The sequence below is a fragment of the Nothobranchius furzeri genome, chromosome 2 (genome assembly GCF_043380555.1).
Source record: "Nothobranchius furzeri strain GRZ-AD chromosome 2, NfurGRZ-RIMD1, whole genome shotgun sequence".
Taxonomy (NCBI): domain Eukaryota; kingdom Metazoa; phylum Chordata; class Actinopteri; order Cyprinodontiformes; family Nothobranchiidae; genus Nothobranchius; species Nothobranchius furzeri.
In genome coordinates this window covers 76,087,396-76,104,180 of record NC_091742.1, presented here as the reverse complement: position 1 = coordinate 76,104,180, position 16,785 = coordinate 76,087,396, and the positions used below count along the sequence as shown (strand labels likewise).

At 40.6% G+C, this 16,785-nt stretch overlaps 1 protein-coding gene across 3 annotated transcripts in view; it reads left to right on the top strand.

Annotated features, from left to right (window-relative positions):
* The first annotated feature begins 636 nt into the window (after nucleotides 1–636).
* The window catches only part of LOC129156055 (zinc finger protein 420-like), a 39,224-nt gene continuing 23,075 nt past the window's right edge, over nucleotides 637–16,785 (top strand). For all 3 annotated transcript variants that reach the window (XR_011519055.1, XR_011519054.1, XM_054735671.2), the window contains exon 1: nucleotides 637–1,168. Coding sequence is in view for 1 of the 3 variants with exons in the window: in XM_054735671.2 (XP_054591646.2) it covers nucleotides 1,000–1,168 (169 nt within the window). In the remaining 2 variants the exon portion in view is untranslated. The remainder of the gene's footprint in view (nucleotides 1,169–16,785) is intronic.

Here is a 16,785-nt window from a genome sequence, read left to right as displayed (position 1 = left end):
AAAAAATCATTAATAGTAACATAAATATTAACTACTCACTCGTATGAACTTAGACCCACTGTTAGTGCCTGTAATAACAAATGGTTGAAAGTTAAATGTTGCTGTAGAAGGCATGCTCCCAAAAATGGGGGCTAGTGGGCTTAAGGGTTAATTAAAACGATCACCACTAATTAATTTTTCTGATATTTTATTTTATTGCATTTAAAATAAACACTTGCACATTCATTACTCACCTGCTAACTTAAATGAGCATAGGTATGTTGTGCCTATTGTCCGGCAACTGATTATTTGTTGGTGGTGTCGTGTTTTATAATCCCACTGGGGATAGCCATAAAGTGTGTATGCAAGAAAAAAAAATCCATACATTCATATTTAAAACTGGAGTCCTGTCTGTTTAATTACATTGTTACTATTTCTGTATAAACGTATTATTTCAATTGTATTGTTCGCGATTGAAAGGTGTGAGAAATGAATCAAACCCCAATCTCCTCTGCTGGAGCTGACAGCGGGATGCTGCACCCTGGATCCGACCCAGGTTTAAGCTCTCCCCGTCCGCTGGGAGGGCTGCCGTAATTGAGATATTTCCCTTTTCTGACCACCAGGGGAGCTCGGAGGAGCACAACAGACACATGGGGGCGTGGTTTGTCGGGGCTTCGTCTGCAGCTAGACCTTACTCCATAAAAGGGAAGCATTGTTTTTGCAAAGTTGCTAGCGCCAGTGAAAGCCCGTTGAAACAAGAAGCTCTGTATCTATCGTTTATTCCGTACTTTTGAATCTGGGACTCCGCTTGGGATATTTGGACCGACCGCTGCGTGAAACGACACTCTGCTAACAGGGGGCGTTCCTGTTTACAAACAAAATTGCCCCTTTTAGCCGTTTCCCGAATAGTTGGGAACGGAAGATAACTTCAGCCTCGTGGACAAGAGGAAGGAACTGAAAAAGAAGACCGTTAGCAACGTTAGTTTATTGTTGTTTAGCCTTGTGAGGTGAATATTAAACATGTATTCAGGAGAGTCTCTGATGGAGTTTGTCACCAAGCAAGTAGCTATTGCTAGAGAAAAAATCAGGAAGGTTGAAGAAGCCATGGCCCAGTTCGAGGAAGGGCTCGGTGGCCAGCGCCGACTGTCGGATATGAGCTGGAAACCACAGAGCAGCTCACACACAGCAGGTAAGAAACACCAGCGGGTACCGAGGGGGAGAGCTTTAGGATTAGCATAAATTACGTGATTATTGTGGCAGAAAAGGACCAGTTTTAGCCATTTATGGTAAATAAAGGTGACGTAAAGGCCCTTGTGTGATGTGAAGTGTAGAACAAATTCTATAAAGAAATAAAGACTGATTCAACCTCCCAGAGTCAAAATGGATGCTGTAATCACTCTTGGCAAGTGAAGTACTCCAGTTTAGATATTTTGGAGTTAATTTTTTTATGAACCTTTATTAACAAAAATAGAATATACAATGTGACAATAAGTTTACAAGCTCACAGTTGACAACGTATAAGAAAAGTGAGAAGTGCACAAAAATGTAAACAAAGTGCCAGGGGGATATCAAAAAGATGGGTGTACAGAAAAATACCGATTACAGTAGCATATATCTAGAGAGAACATCAACACAGAGATAGTAATAAATCAGCATCAGATTATCTTAAAGCTGGTACATATTTGAGTAGTCTTTACAGCCTTCTGGTTTTGTGAGAACCGGATAGAGTCCATATAATGGTTGACCTCCACTAAGAAACAGTTAAAGTTGGGTTTGCTTTTAAGAAATTTATTTTTATGGATATGAAATTTGGCCAAGAGAAATAACAGATTAATAAAAAATTTTATAGTTATTAAAAATATTCTGGTGAAGGACAAACAAAACCTGCTTCCAATAAATGTTAAAATTGACAGAGAATTTACAGCAGATGATGTCACAGAAACACTGCCAAAACCGTTTGGAATGAGTACACAGCCAAAAAAGATGAGTTGTTGTTTCTGGAAGATCTTCACAAATTGTACAAGATACATCCAGGTCTGATTTAAATTTTTTAAAATAACATTTAGAGGGGTAGAATCTATGTAATAGTTTAAAGGAAGTTTCTTTAACCTTGTTAGTGATCAGAAATTGATCGGGTAGAAGCCAAACCTTCCTCCATGTCAAGTCATCCACAAATCTATTCCAGTATAATACGGCACATGGAAGAGATGTCATGTCTTTAAGAAAGAGAGTTCTAATTGCTTTGTTTTTATTATTAGGAGAGTAATTAAAACAAACTTCACTGATTGGGGACAGAACTGGAGGAAAAACAGGAGAGAACTGACTATAATCTAATCTAGGTCTCTGATTGAATAACATACACACTCCTGGAGAAATGGCTCCAAAAACCTTTGCGTATTCGCCCGGCGTAATCGGAATATTATACTGTTGTAAAAACTCACCATAGGAAAGTAACTGACCTTCTGCATTAAAGAGTTGGTCTACTAAAATTATGTTATTCTGGAACCATGAGTTGAAAAACAGAGACTTGTGTTTATAAAGAATGTCCTTATTATTCCAGATGAAGTCGCGGTGAGGTGAGAAATTGTGCTTGTACATGAGTGTCCATGAGAGGAAGGCCTGGCGATGGAAGGCTGATAACTTAACGGGGAGCTTTTCGACATTATAGTTGCAAATCAAGAAAAACTTTAAACCACCAAGTTGGGATAAAATGTGATTGGGTATTATATGCCAGATAGAAGTAGGAGACTTGAAAAACTGACGAATCCAGTTAATTTTAAAAAAGTATTATTCAATAAAGAAAAGTGAAGCAAGTTCAAACCACCACTTTCAAGCACATTCATTAGGGAGGATTTTTTAAGAAAGTGGGTCTTGTTTTTCCAAACAACGTCAAGTAATAACCGATCAATCTCCTTACACACTTTTAGGGATGCACCGATCAGGTTTTTTGCTGCCGATCACCGATACCGATATCAAAGAATGCTGATCACCGATACCGATCACGTGGATTGGCCAGAAATTTTCTACAACATTATAATGAGTGCTACAAACTACATAATCTGGGAATAAAGGAAATATAACTTAATCTAAAATGGTCTGTATTAAGGTTGTCACGGTGTGAAAATTTAACCTCACGGTTATTGTGACCAAAATTACCACGGTTTTCGGTATTATCACGGTATTTTTTTTAAACGTGCTACATTTTCACACAATTAAATAAACCCTGTATGTCAGGAAATATTGTCCTCAGTTTGTGTCTAAATTTTGCCTAAAATGTGTTATTTTGTAATTATGTTGTTTACATTTTTTCCCTTTAGTCTTTAAAATACCAATATTTGCCCATAACTTCTTATTTTTTGTCTGTTTGATGTCATCATTTTAAAAATATTAGTTCAGATGATACTCAGTACTCAAGTAGCCTTCTAATCAGATACTTTTTTACTCTTACTTGAGTAATAAACCCTATATCAGGAAAATATTGTTCTCGGTTTGTGTCCTTCCAGTGAGCTTTGCAGATGTGGGAAAATGTCATCAGGCAGTAATCACTGTTAAATTCATAATTATTCTCGGAGAGAGACCAACTCTTATCTGCCCCTGGGAGCCCCGTAATGCATAGCATCATTTCAGTATGGCGGTGTCCGTGACACGGTTTATATGCAGGTAGCGGCGCTGCGGCTGCTTTATATAGTGACTCGTTGCATTCTCCCTCAACCCAAATCCTCGGATCACGCATTTTAGCTAAAACGCTAACGTTAGCTTGCCTTGCGTTGACTGTAGTGTTGTGGGTGATGGTCACGCAGATGTGTCATGAGATTTGAAGCGTTGCTGCCAGGGTCCGAAATTAAATTTTTTACTCACCGGCCAAGTTGGCCGGTAGATGATGAAAATCTACCGGCCAAGCATATCTTTTACCGGCCAAAATTCTAAATGATTTAGATCTACCTAAAGCATGTTATTCTATATTATGTTGATTCCAAACAGAGTGGCAAAATAATTAAAACATCAATTAATAAGGAAAACAACTCTTTTGTCATTTTTACCATTTATTTATTTATTTTTAGAGATGTTTTTATGAACTCTTTCACTGAAATCTAGTCAGACTCCTTGTTTTCTGTCCATGAAGTCTGGCCTCCTGCTTCTGACACCGTCTTTGTGCCAAAGCATTACAGCCTCATTTGGGTCATAGTCCTTGATCTCTGGAGAACACAGCTGCACCATGAGAATATCTGAAAGTGTGTCAGGGCTAGGGTTGTCACGGTAACCGGTGTAGCAGTAAACCCCGGTAAAAAAGTTGACAATAATAATAACCGTCTTGTTTTAAAAAAAATATTATCTCGGTGGATTACCGTGGCTGCGGTGTAGGTGCGGTGACCCTTACCAGCCACCGTATCAGCTGTAGTTGCCGGCGGCACATGCGCACTTTTTTGTTTATGACCAAAACTTTCTTTAAGCTAAAGCTGAAATAATGGCCAGAGGAGACGGCAGCACTTGGGACATTTATTATCCCTCAAAGAAGACAATGTAGGAAGTATGGGCATTTTTTTGGATATTTGAAGAATGCCGAGGGACAGTTGTCTGTGAAAGGCAGCAACGCTACGTGGCCATCATAATGTAGCCATTGTCTCACGACTCCGCCACCTCCAGTTCGCCACTTTTCACAAAATCTTCCGGTTGCCACTGGTCCTGGTGGTTTTTCTTCCAGTTCGACGAGTTTTCTTTTGGAAGGCTGGCTGACTCCAGTTAAAAACCGCCACATTTCACCGCTAGTTTTAACACGAAGCTAACTGCTAACTTGATAAACTGATTGAATGGGATAGGTGGAAATGACGTTGGATGCGGCGCTCACGTTTCACGTACGTTTGTGTACGCTGCATGCAGGCGGGAGGAGTATCAGAAATCCATGGAAGATGACTGATAAACATAACTAATTTGGTGCAAATATTTACTCGCCAGGTGGCAGGTAGAGCTCAAAAATTTACTCGCCAAATGGAGCAATTTACTCGCATTTGGCGAGTGGCGAGTGTTAATTTCGGACCCTGGTTGCTGCCTTTCAGCGCTTTGTGATTTATATCTGTGAAAGGCGCTATATAAACTTTACTTTCTTACTTTCACAGACACTTTTTCTGCACGTGCTGCAAACAGGATAGCCATCTTCTATAAACTCCCTCGGCATTCTTCAGATATCTAAAATATGCCCGTACTTCCAACTTTGTCTTCTTTGAGGGATAAAAAATGTCCTCCTGAGCACTGCCGTCTCCTCCTTTGGCCATTATTTCAGCTTTAGCTTCAAGAAAGTTTTGGTTGTAAACAACGAAGCGCGCAACTTCAGCAGATGATACGGTGGCTGGTAAGGGTCACTGCGCCTACACCGCAGCCACGGTAAACCCACCAAGATAATATAGTTTTTTAAAAAACAAGACGGTTATTATTATTGTCAACTATTTTTTTTTTTACCGGGGTTTACCGTTACTCTGGTTACCGTGACAGCCCTACCTGATCGGTCTGCTTTGATCTATTTTGAAAACCCCGATCAAAACCGATAGGGGCGCCATCGGCCGATTACGATCAAATGCCGATCCATCGGTGCATCCCTACACACTTTACTATTAAGATCTAGAGCCAGGGCCGCATAAGTCAGCCGGGAGATACCCTCAGGTTTGCTAATCAAAATGCGACCTCTTATAGAGAGGTCTCTTATGAGCCATTGATTAAGCTTCTTCTGAGTATTTTTAATTAAAGGATTAAAGTTGCTTGAACATCTTTCATGTTGATTTTTTGTGATAATTACCCCTAGGTAAGTAACTTCATTTTGGACTGTTATATTCTCAAATTCACATTCAGAACCATTTTTAATTGCCATGAGTTCGCATTTTTTAATATTTAAATGGAGGCCGGATACATTGAAAAATGTATTTATTACATTGATTGCCACAGAAATTTGAGATTGATCTCTTAAAAATAAGGTTGTGTCGTCAGCCAGTTGTGTTAGTATTAAGCTTCTACCAGCTACTGTTACACCTTTAAGAGGACTAGAATGTATGTGATAGGCCAGAATTTGACTCACTAAAAGAAATAAATAGGCTGAGATGGGGCATCCTTGACGGCTACCTCTACAAATATTAAATCTGGCAGAAGTACCGCCCTTCAACTTGATGGAGCTATTACCATTTTTATACATAGTTTTAATAGCAGCTTTAAAGAAAGGCCCAAAACCAAATTTGTCAAGAGACTGGAAAATGAAATTATGCTCAATGGTATCAAAGGCTTTGTAAAAGTCTAAAAATAAAATGAAACTATTGTCTTGAACAAGCTCTGGGTAATCTAGGAGGTCTAAAACAACTTAGGTGTGTTCTTGCTGTGTCTTTCTAATTCCATTCTTTCGTTCTTTTTTTAAACACAGAAACAGTTTTGTTTACCTGTTTGTAGCTACAGTTTCGCCGACGGCTGCCGGCTTCTTCAGGCTGACGCCGATGGTGGCGCGTCACTTCCTTCTCCGTCTAAAACAAGCCTATTATTATTGGTGATATGTCTGTTCTTCATAAAGCCTGATTGTGTGTCAACAATGATTGACTGTAGAGTTGATTTTAACCTTTTAGCAAGAGCGACAGCAAGGATTTTATAATCATTATTGAGAAGACAGATAGGGCGCCAATTATCAATGAGCTTTTTTTGGGTTTAGGAATTAATATCGTTAGACCTTGAGTCAAGGTGGGTGGAAGGACACCTCTTCCGATACTTTCATTGAAAACCTCTAATAGAAAAGGGGCTAAATCTTGGGAAAATGTTTTGTAGAATTCTGTTATTAAACCATCAACCCCGGGCGATTTGTTAGTTTTTAGACAATTTATTGCATCTAAAATTTCTTGTATTGTAATCGAATTTTCACAAATTTGTTGTTCAGTTTGAGAAATAGTGTTAGCAGTCAAAGAGCTTAGAAAGGAATTGGTAGATGATATGTTTGGAGGAATATAACTTTTCATAAAAGGAGCTACAGAATTGGGAAATTAATCTATGATCCTCTGTGATTGTATTATTGATTTTTAGCGTGCCAAGTGTATTGTTTGTGGCCTTGCTCTTTTCTAAATTAAAGAAATAATGAGAATATTTTTTTCTTCTTCCTCGAGCCATCTCTTCCTCGATCTGACAAAGGCACCTATACTCTTCTGGGTATAGATATTATCTAGTTTAAGTTGTAGTTCAGCTAACTCTTGCTGTTCTTCACTAGTCAATAGAGAGGGGCGAATCTGAGAGAGTTTTGAAATACCCAGTATAATATTTGCTTCCTCGGCATTAGATGATTTTGCTCTGGCACTGCCAAATTTCCTCAGAAACTCACCACATTCAAACTTGAAAAGTTCCCAGTTAGATCCAAAACTATTTTCATCTTTAGCTTTTGACCAGAATGTATTAATTAACTCAGAAATCCTTACCTTAACCTCTTCATATTGTAGTAATTGACAGTTCAATTTCCAATAAGTGTGTATGGAGTTGGAGTTTTTATAATCTGAGAGATTGATGGTTATCTGAATGGCTTTGTGATCGGTGGGAGGAGTAGGGGATATCTTAATATCGACACAGTCTTTATTTATAGTTTTAGAGATCAACCAGAAATCTAATCTAGATTGTTTTGAACCAGTTTTGTTAGACCAGGTAAACACACTGGTGGTGTCATCGTTTTTAACCCTCCAAATGTCTACTAAATTAAATTTTTCCGTGAAAGACATAACAATGGAGCTGGAATCATTTGGTTTCCTTGGTGGCCATTTGTCAGTTTGCCCATTCATAATAGTGTTAACATCACATCCCAAACAAATTAGAGCATGTGGAAAGTTTTTAAACCACGTTGTAACTATCTTTTCAAGAGAGCGAAATAAACTTATGTTATCCTTTCTGTTATAACCATATACATTTGCATAGAAAAAATGTCTATGTTCCACCTCAATCATCTGACATATATAGTGCCCAAAGGGGTCACTTTCCATTAAAAGAGTCTCTCCATTAAATCTGTTTTTTTAGAGTTGCAACTCCTGCAGAATGTACAGACCCATGTGAAAACCAAATGGTATTACCCCATAGTGTTTTCCAAAAACTAACATCCTCTACTGTAGAATGACTTTCCTGAAAAAAACAAAAATCTGATCTGGTCATTTTAGCAAATAAAAATAAAGCTTTTCTCTTAGTTACATTGCGTAACCCCCTGGCATTTAGAGAAAATAAAGATAACATAACAACAGCAAAGAACACTAACAATAAATTTCAAATATTATTGAACAACCTGTGTTGAAAAGTGTATAAAATGGAACCACCATAACTGGTACCCAGCTAAACCAATAAGTAAACTGCAACACACTAACTTGAAATTATGTTAACATACCCATATTAGCAGATGGCCAAAAAGCCACTCTTTGAATAGAAGAACCGAGTGATGCCAAAAGACGATTGTGAGGCTCTAATTCAGTGTTCCATTATGGCGATCTGCGAGATTTCAGTACCGCCAACAAAGCCCCGGCCTCCGATGAAGTACGCCGCTTTCCCTTCTTCTCGAGCTTTCCGGATGGAGGGCCACAGTTTTTGACATGAGTCTCGGTCGACTTTACATAAGTCCTCCGAGAAGTGCAAATTATTCCTCTGCAAGAAGCTGCTGCCTTTGGCCGCTTTCCAGATGTCATCTCGGTGTCTTCTGGCAGTGAAGCACAGGAAGATGGCTCTTGATCTGGGATCACCTGAGCGCTTCTTTCCAACGCGGTGTGCCACATCAATGAAGTCGGGAATCTTCTCTTTCTCCTGGGGAAAAATCTCTTGGCAAACACGTATTATTTCCTGTCGACAGTTTTCTCTGTCAGACTCGGCAACACCGTGGAGCTTTAAATTCCACCGCCGCCCGTAACGCTTAAGTTCTGCTACTCGGTCCATTCACACAGCAATGTTTTTTTCCATTTGAGACAACTCTTTTCTCAACGCAGCCTCTTATTCTTTATCTCAACAATTTCTTCATGCATACTTTACACTTTTTTCTCTAGCAGATCACTTCTGGAATTTATCAAGTTAGCAAGCATCGAAGCGGCATCTTCAGAAATTAGGGAATTGTTGAGCGGGGAATTACCGACAGCTGGTTTCTTCACAATTGGGGGTTTGCTCGGTTTAACCGGGAGAGGAGGAAATTCGTCTTTATCCACTACTTTAGAGTTGCCGACCATTGTACCGTCATAGTTATGGTCGTTGTTGTTAGCTGCCAAGCTAACTTCCATCTTGTAGCCATAGATGCCTCTTTTAAGAGCTGATTTAGGCATGGTTACCTGCCCAGAAGGAGCCAGAGAGGCTTAAACTGTTGGTAGACTGTTGGGTAGGTTATTTTTAACACGAAAAAGCAGTTAAACTCGTTCAAAAAATGTTTGGGTGTGACCAGAACGGTGAAAAATGTCCTACTCGGCCGCCATCTTGTTCGGCCGTGCCACCTCAAATCTCATTTTGGAGTTAATTTAAATTCACAAAATGACCCAGAATGATGTAATGTAGGCTATACAAAAGGGAAGAGAGGTGGAGCTGAGGGTGGGGCTGTAAGGCTGAGATCAAATGTCGAACTGAAGCTAATGTAGCTACAAGCTAACGTGGAGGTGGGAGCTAAGCTAATGGAGGTAGCAACCTAGCTACAACCGGCGTTAACTGTGCACAACACCAGAGCTTCTGAGTCATAGATATGCCAGGCTGACCGCTGGGTAAAACCGGGTGAAACACAAATGTCTCCTGAGAGCTCCACATGCCGGTGTCGGTACAGGATCTGCTCGGGTGCAAGATCGGCTCGGGGTCCTTGACTGTTGATGACGTCAAAGTAGTTGATTGGCTGAACATGAACCTTACGGAAGTTACGTAATCACGTTACATTGTTATCACGTTACGTTGGTCCAGGCAAATTTTTCTGTTGGAAAGATGGACAACTTTTACGAAGAAATCCATCATTACCTCTTTGAAAATACACTTTTAGCATAGAGCTGCATGTATATTAGGGCTGAACGATTTACTGCATGTGCAATTAAATTGCGATGTGACAAAATGAGATTTTCTAATCGCAAAGGCTGCAATTTGACAGCGAGTGGTTAGCGCAATGCTAATATACATGGAAAAACCCATAGGAATGCTAATGCTAAAATCACTGATTACATTATTACTAATTATGAATTAGAAACGTGCCAAATGGTTACATTTGGAGTCCGATAGAAAGTAAAACTACCATCAATCAAATAAGTACAGACAGGTATTTTAGTAAAGCCAGAAAGCTTTTAACTCCAGTTAAAACTCGAGTTTTGGCTAGCAGCTATGAGCGTAACTGAACTACGCATAGACAAGATGTCAAAAACTCTAAACACAAAATACTTCAATAAACGGGACACACTTCTTTCCTGCGAATATAATTTCACAGGTGTTGCTAATAACTATGATCCTTCAAGGGATGTGCTCAAAGAGGCGTTCAACATTATGAATACAATATAGTGTTTTATTTTACAAATACCATTATAAACACAAAGTTACGTCCTAAGAAACATTATTTTAATAACGAAACTGCTAAATTCTTTCCAACAGTATAAAGATGTGTAGTTTATTTTGTCCCAGTGGGTTTGCCGTACTTTGACGTCATCGGCAGTCGAAGGACCCCGAGCCGATCTTGCACCCGAGCAGATCCTGTACCGACATCGGCACCCCGCAGACAAGCGCCGCTGTGATCAGAGATGCGCAGAGCTGCCGCTGGGGAGAACTGGGTGGAAAACATCGGTTTCCATCCGAGAGCTCCCCAAGCCGGTGTTGGTACAGGATCTGCTTGGGTGCAGGATCAGCTCTGGGTCCTTCGACTGCGGATGACATCAAAGTAGTTGATTGGCTGAACATGAAGCGTACGGAAGTTACGTTATCACGTTATGATTTTGATTGGTCAGAACAAATTTGCGGAGAAACTTTTGGGAGAAAATATGTTTGAATTTCTAAAGGAAAGGTAAAATATTAGCAAATGATAAACGGTGACCCTCAAAAGCTCTTGATGTTGATGAAATGGGGCAAAATGAAATATAAGAACTTTATTGAAAGACACCAAGCAATATTTTGAGTCAAAGAATGTATTTAGATAACAACTAAGGAAATTTACAGACGAACTCCACATTAATACAAACAGATATGGCTTCACATATTAGAACTGTTCTATTTTTTGTCAGTCCGATGTTGGTTTTATGCAGTTTATTATTCTTTACAAAACAAAGATAATATGTTCTTTTATTAACAGATTACAATTATAAAGAAAACATTTAAGTGTTAACAAGAATTTATTAACAAAACTGCTGATGTCTTTCCAAAACGTATGTGTGAAAGCCGAGTAGATTTGCAGTAATGTGACATGATCGGCAGTCGAAGGACCCCGAGCCAATCCTGCACCCGAGCAGATCCTGTACCGACACCGGCAGACCACGCAGCAGACAAGCGCAGTGGCAATCAGGGATGCGCAGAGCTGCAGCTGGGGAGGAGACCATACCGATAGTCGGAACCTAGATCCACCAACATGTTATAGTTCAACACCTCGGTGAAGTTAGCTTTGGGCGTTGGATACTCAACAGACATTGGACTCGCTGTTGGGAACGGTGGTTCGCTTAGGAACTATGAACAAATTTGTAGTCCTCTGTAAACGAGTACAAAGAAAATTTAAAGCTTCCATAATAATTTCCTAAATGACTCAAAATTACTTCTGACTTGTGTTACTAAACTACATTTACAAGACACAACAGTTATAACACATTTCATACAATCTGATCTTTTTTATTAGGATTTTTATCCAAAATTAAGGGATTTTTCTCAATAGCTCCTAGGTAAATTAGTCAAAATACCCAAAATCATTTCTCAATTATATTACTAAGCCAGACCAATGAGACACAGCAGTTGTCGTTTCACAAGATCTGTTCATTTTTATTTGGATTTTTTTAATAATAAAGTGATTTCTTTCAATAGCTCCTAGGTTAATTGATGTTACTACTCAAAACCATTTCTCAATTACGTTACTAAGCCAGACCGATGAGACACAGCAGTTTTTAATCACATTTCATACAATCTAATCCAGTGGTTCCCAAACTTATTTAGCCGTGCACCCCCTTCTATGTCCCGACCATGTCGACGCACCCCCCTCCCCCTCCCCCGCCCCCACATCGGGGCATGTCTCTCTCTCTCTCTCTCTCTCTCTCTCTCTCTCTCTCTCTCTGTCTCTGTCTCTGTCTCTCTCTCTCTCTATCTATCTATCTATATATATATATATATATATATATCAGATGTCAAGCTAAACAGACAGGGTTAAAAAAATTCCCCATCACTTTCATTTTTTAAATAGTAATTAATAAACATTCGATACCATTACATTTTCCTTTGATTTCATTTTAAATAAATATTTAGAGTGCCCAGGTAGCACATCAACAATGCAATTTAACGGTTTTCTTAAAGTAGGAACGTTTAACCTGTGCGGCCAGAGCGCTCTCCTTCCTTCTGCTCTGCATAAACCTGAGCTGATCACCTACTTGTGCGTAACCAAATGTCAAAAGGGGACAAGATATAGCCATGATGTTCACTTTTACCTCAGACCGACTCATTGCTGTTTTATATTGTGGCTGAATCTGTGATCCGCTGCCACGCTGACTGGAATAACAAATGCTGCAGTAACATGAGATGTGGTCAGGTTCATGAGGAGTCACTGGCTGGAGCGGACCCGACTCATCCCAGAAGCTAATATCTTAATTTGACCTTGAATGAAAAATAACCTCTTAAAAGTTTTTATTGTGGTGGAGGCAGTGTTCATTTCTGCCTTCAGTCTGACGGCGCGCCGCAGTTAAAGCAGCGTGCGCGCTTATTGAATCTGTGTGTGTGTGTGCGCGCGCGCGGCACAGCCGCTCAAGTCACCGCATCTCGTTATTGGCGCTATTTAAACTTCTGCCCAGCCCAGATGTGCTCACATGTGCACCCGTGAGCCATGGTTCCGCTGGAACGCGTCTGACCTCTGACAGACGCACTCTGAACTTCAGATCTTCAGCGCGCTGTCAATAGCCTGAATGGGAATCATTTCTTGTTATTTAGTTACATCCACAATGTTCTGTGTGTGAGGTTTACAGCGTCAGAACACCTGCATGAGACAGGTGTTAATTACAATCTGCCAGAATGACTCACCTTCAGATTCCTCCAACACCGTTAAAAATGATCAAATACGGAACATATCGGCGTGCGCAGGCCAGAGTGCTGAAGCTCGACGCATTGTTATTATGAAGCTAGGGCACACGTGAAGGACAAGCCCGCGCGCGACGGAACATATCGGCGTGCGCAGGCCAGAGTGCTGAAGCTCGGCGCATTGTTATTATGAAGCTATGGCACACGTGAAGGACAAGCCCGCGCGCGACGGAACACATCGGCGTGCGCAGGCCAGAGTGCTGAAGCTCGGCGCATTGTTATTATGAAGCTATGGCACATGTGGAGGACACGCGCGCGCAAAAATATACTTGTTTTCAATTACATTTATTGTGCCCGCTTACTTTTTCTTTGGCCCACCCACAAATGAGTTTCTACAATAATGGTGACACATGACAGACTTCTCTGAGCTCCGCAGCCATTACACTTTTCACCTCGCGCACCCCCTAGCGGCAGCTCGCGCACCCCCAGGGGTGCGCGCACCACACTTTGGGAATCCCTGATCTAATCTATTTTCTTACAATTTTTATCAAAAATTAAGAGATTTTTTTCAATAGGTCCTATATTAATTGCTCTAAATACCCAAAACCATTTCTCAACAATGTTACTAAACTAGACCAATGAGACACAACCGTTTTCATCACATTTCACAAGATCTGATCTTTTTTTATTAGGATGTTCATGGAATAAACAAAATAAGAATCCGCACACTAAATCTACGACGTAGGAGTTTATTGGTCAAGCTTTTGGTCAGAAACCTTCATCGGGAATTCATCAATTTATTGAGAAAATTAAGATCTTTTGAAGAAAAGAGAAAAACAATTATCTACCTTTCAGAAGAAAGGTAGACCTCCCGTCTTCTTTAAACTGCCAAGAATCATTCCACCTATCAGAATCAGAATCAGAATGAGTTTTATTGCCAGCGCTCCAGCGAACCAGAGCATAGAAACTTGACTCCATAGTACAACCTGACCAAGGTTACACACAAACATTTAGACAGGACAGATACAGGCAGACCATGGGAGCAGCCATGACGGCGCTCCTTTAGCAGATGAATGAGGGAATACATGAGGAGAGTTCAGGGGAGGGAGAAAAAAGGCATTAACAGGGTTACACCGGCAGGGTGTAGCACTCTAATGCAAAAAAAACACCCAACATGTAGCACGGACGTCACAGTTCACAACATGAGACCCGGTAGGTAGGAGGGAGGGGCTGGGACCCTGGTTTCCTCAGCGGGGGCTGCCTGTGGTGCTCAACCAGCTGAATCTGCAGGTGGGAGGGAGGTCAGAGAGCAGAGAGTGCCGTCAATGTAATGACCTCGCTAGAGACTGAGGGGGGGTGGATAGAGTTTCACAGCATTTGTCTGCATTCCTTCCATCGTGGGTTTGGTGCACGCAGCTCCAAGGCTGCTTATGGCGTCAGATTCGATAACAGAACTTTGTTTGGGTCAGGCAGAGATAATTTTTCCTCTCTGCCTTAAGTCTGTATTGATCATTCAAGTTCTCCAGTGAAGCCAATTCGGTGATTAAACATCTCCACACCGTCCGGTGACCCTTTCCGTGATTATATCAATCTTGCGCGCTAACACTGGTAATGCAGCTAAGACATTGTCCAGCTTGCGATTCACCTCGAGCAACGTCCCAGTCTGTGAGGTATCCACACGGACGGTGCCGTCCATGGTTGTGGGTCGCCCTCCAATCGCTCCCGTCATCCCAATTTTATGGAAAGCCAGATATCCTCCCACTCCAATCAGAAGAAATCCAGCGATCATCAGGCCAAATATCCACATATCTTCGACGTCCTCAATGGACAGCTGAGAGAGACAGATGATATTCCACTTTTTCCAGGAATCGAACATATATCCCGCTGCATGTGTCCCCTGAGGACAAGCGCGAGCCCCCTCCTCCATTCTCATTGTAGAAAAAATCTTATCAATCGCGTTGAATGACCAATTAATTAAATCCATGCTGAAAAATAGTGATTGCAGAGGAAATGCAGAGAAGCGCTCTGTAGGCAGACGGGACAAAAAGAGCCTTGGGAGAGCACGGATAAGGGAGCAAGAGGCAGAAGCGACTGTTCTCTGTGAGCGCTTCTGTCCTTCATACCGTTTCAAACTGTCTCGCTTCTCCTCACCAGTTTTAAACCATTTTGGTTTCATCAAGAAATCCCATCCCTGTAGTGGCGCCATCTTCCTGCGTGCTTGTGTGTTTCTAGCGTGGTTCCACTCCATCTTTTATAGTGCCGTGCGCAGGTTCACGTGACTAGAGGCATGCAGTATGTGGCTAGAGGCATGCAGGTTTACGTGCGGGAATCAAAAACGGCGGCTTCCTACAAGGAGCGGCCATGATGTAGGTGAAAATTGGATTCCACATTGGGAAAGTAAATATTATGTTCAGGTTATTTTTACCACTCTTCGTTAGCATGTAGCAATTATTAGCCATCATCTTTCATCAGATTCCTGAACATGGAAGCATCCCAGACTGCTGGAGAGTTGCTGAATACCTGACCCAAGTCTCTTGTTTGACATCATGGATGAAACATCACCCAGTGGCTCCTCCTGCATCAGATGAACCTGGTGTATTTGCACAACCTATAGAGAACAGCAGCATCCTCAAATGGAAGAGTATGTTTTACAGAGGGGGTCCTCCGGCTTCCCAGACGACAGTGGATGGACTATCCATGCAGAGGGACATGGCCACAGGGTCATAATACCAAGTTGTTGTGTCCGAAGAACTCGGGACAGATACTCAGACCCACATGGACAATATAAAGCTGTTATCCCTAACAGAAGCTAACTACATTAGACAAAGACTATGGCGGACACTCATTAATTTTATTTACCATTGCTAAATTACCTTTATCCATATGTGATTACTGTGTATATTTGTAGTAATTTCTATTTTTTTCCTTTTTCATTTTGCAGGGTGTTTCATTTGTTTTTCAAATGCAAAAGTTTAATTAAAACAACAACTCTTGGATTCTTTGTTCCAAACACCAAAGTTAAACACATCCATAAGAAAAACGTCTACTCTACGTAGTGTTCAGTATCCAGTATCAATATTCTACATTTATCAAAGACCTAAATGATTCTAATAAAACAGGTTAGTGTGCAGTGATAAGCCATTTTGTGTTGGATCCCTCAGAAGCTGTCCAGCATCTCCGTGCTGTGGACCTGTATGCCTGAAACACAGAAATATACAAAGAAAACATCAATTTGGCATTTAACTTTTTCTACAACAACAGTTAGTATCAAAAACAGAAAATATTCTAAAAAGTTTTAATTAGAATTCTGCATAGAGACATTCATGACTCACATTTAACATCTGTTAATGATAAACAAAATTCACATGATGCAGCTCTTTGTAGTCAACTTTAAAATAGACAATTGTATCTGAAATACTTTGTGTTTAGTAACTTTTTGTTCCTTTATAGTTGTGCAGTTTAGCTTTTTCATTATTAATAAATAAAAGTATTTAGTACGCAGTATGCAATTTTTAAAGTATCAAAATAATTAAAATGGGGAAAATATTACAACTGCTGTGAATCAATTATGCTGCCACAGCCCCACCTAGTGGGCAACTTTTGTTTCTTATTGTCCATTTTTCC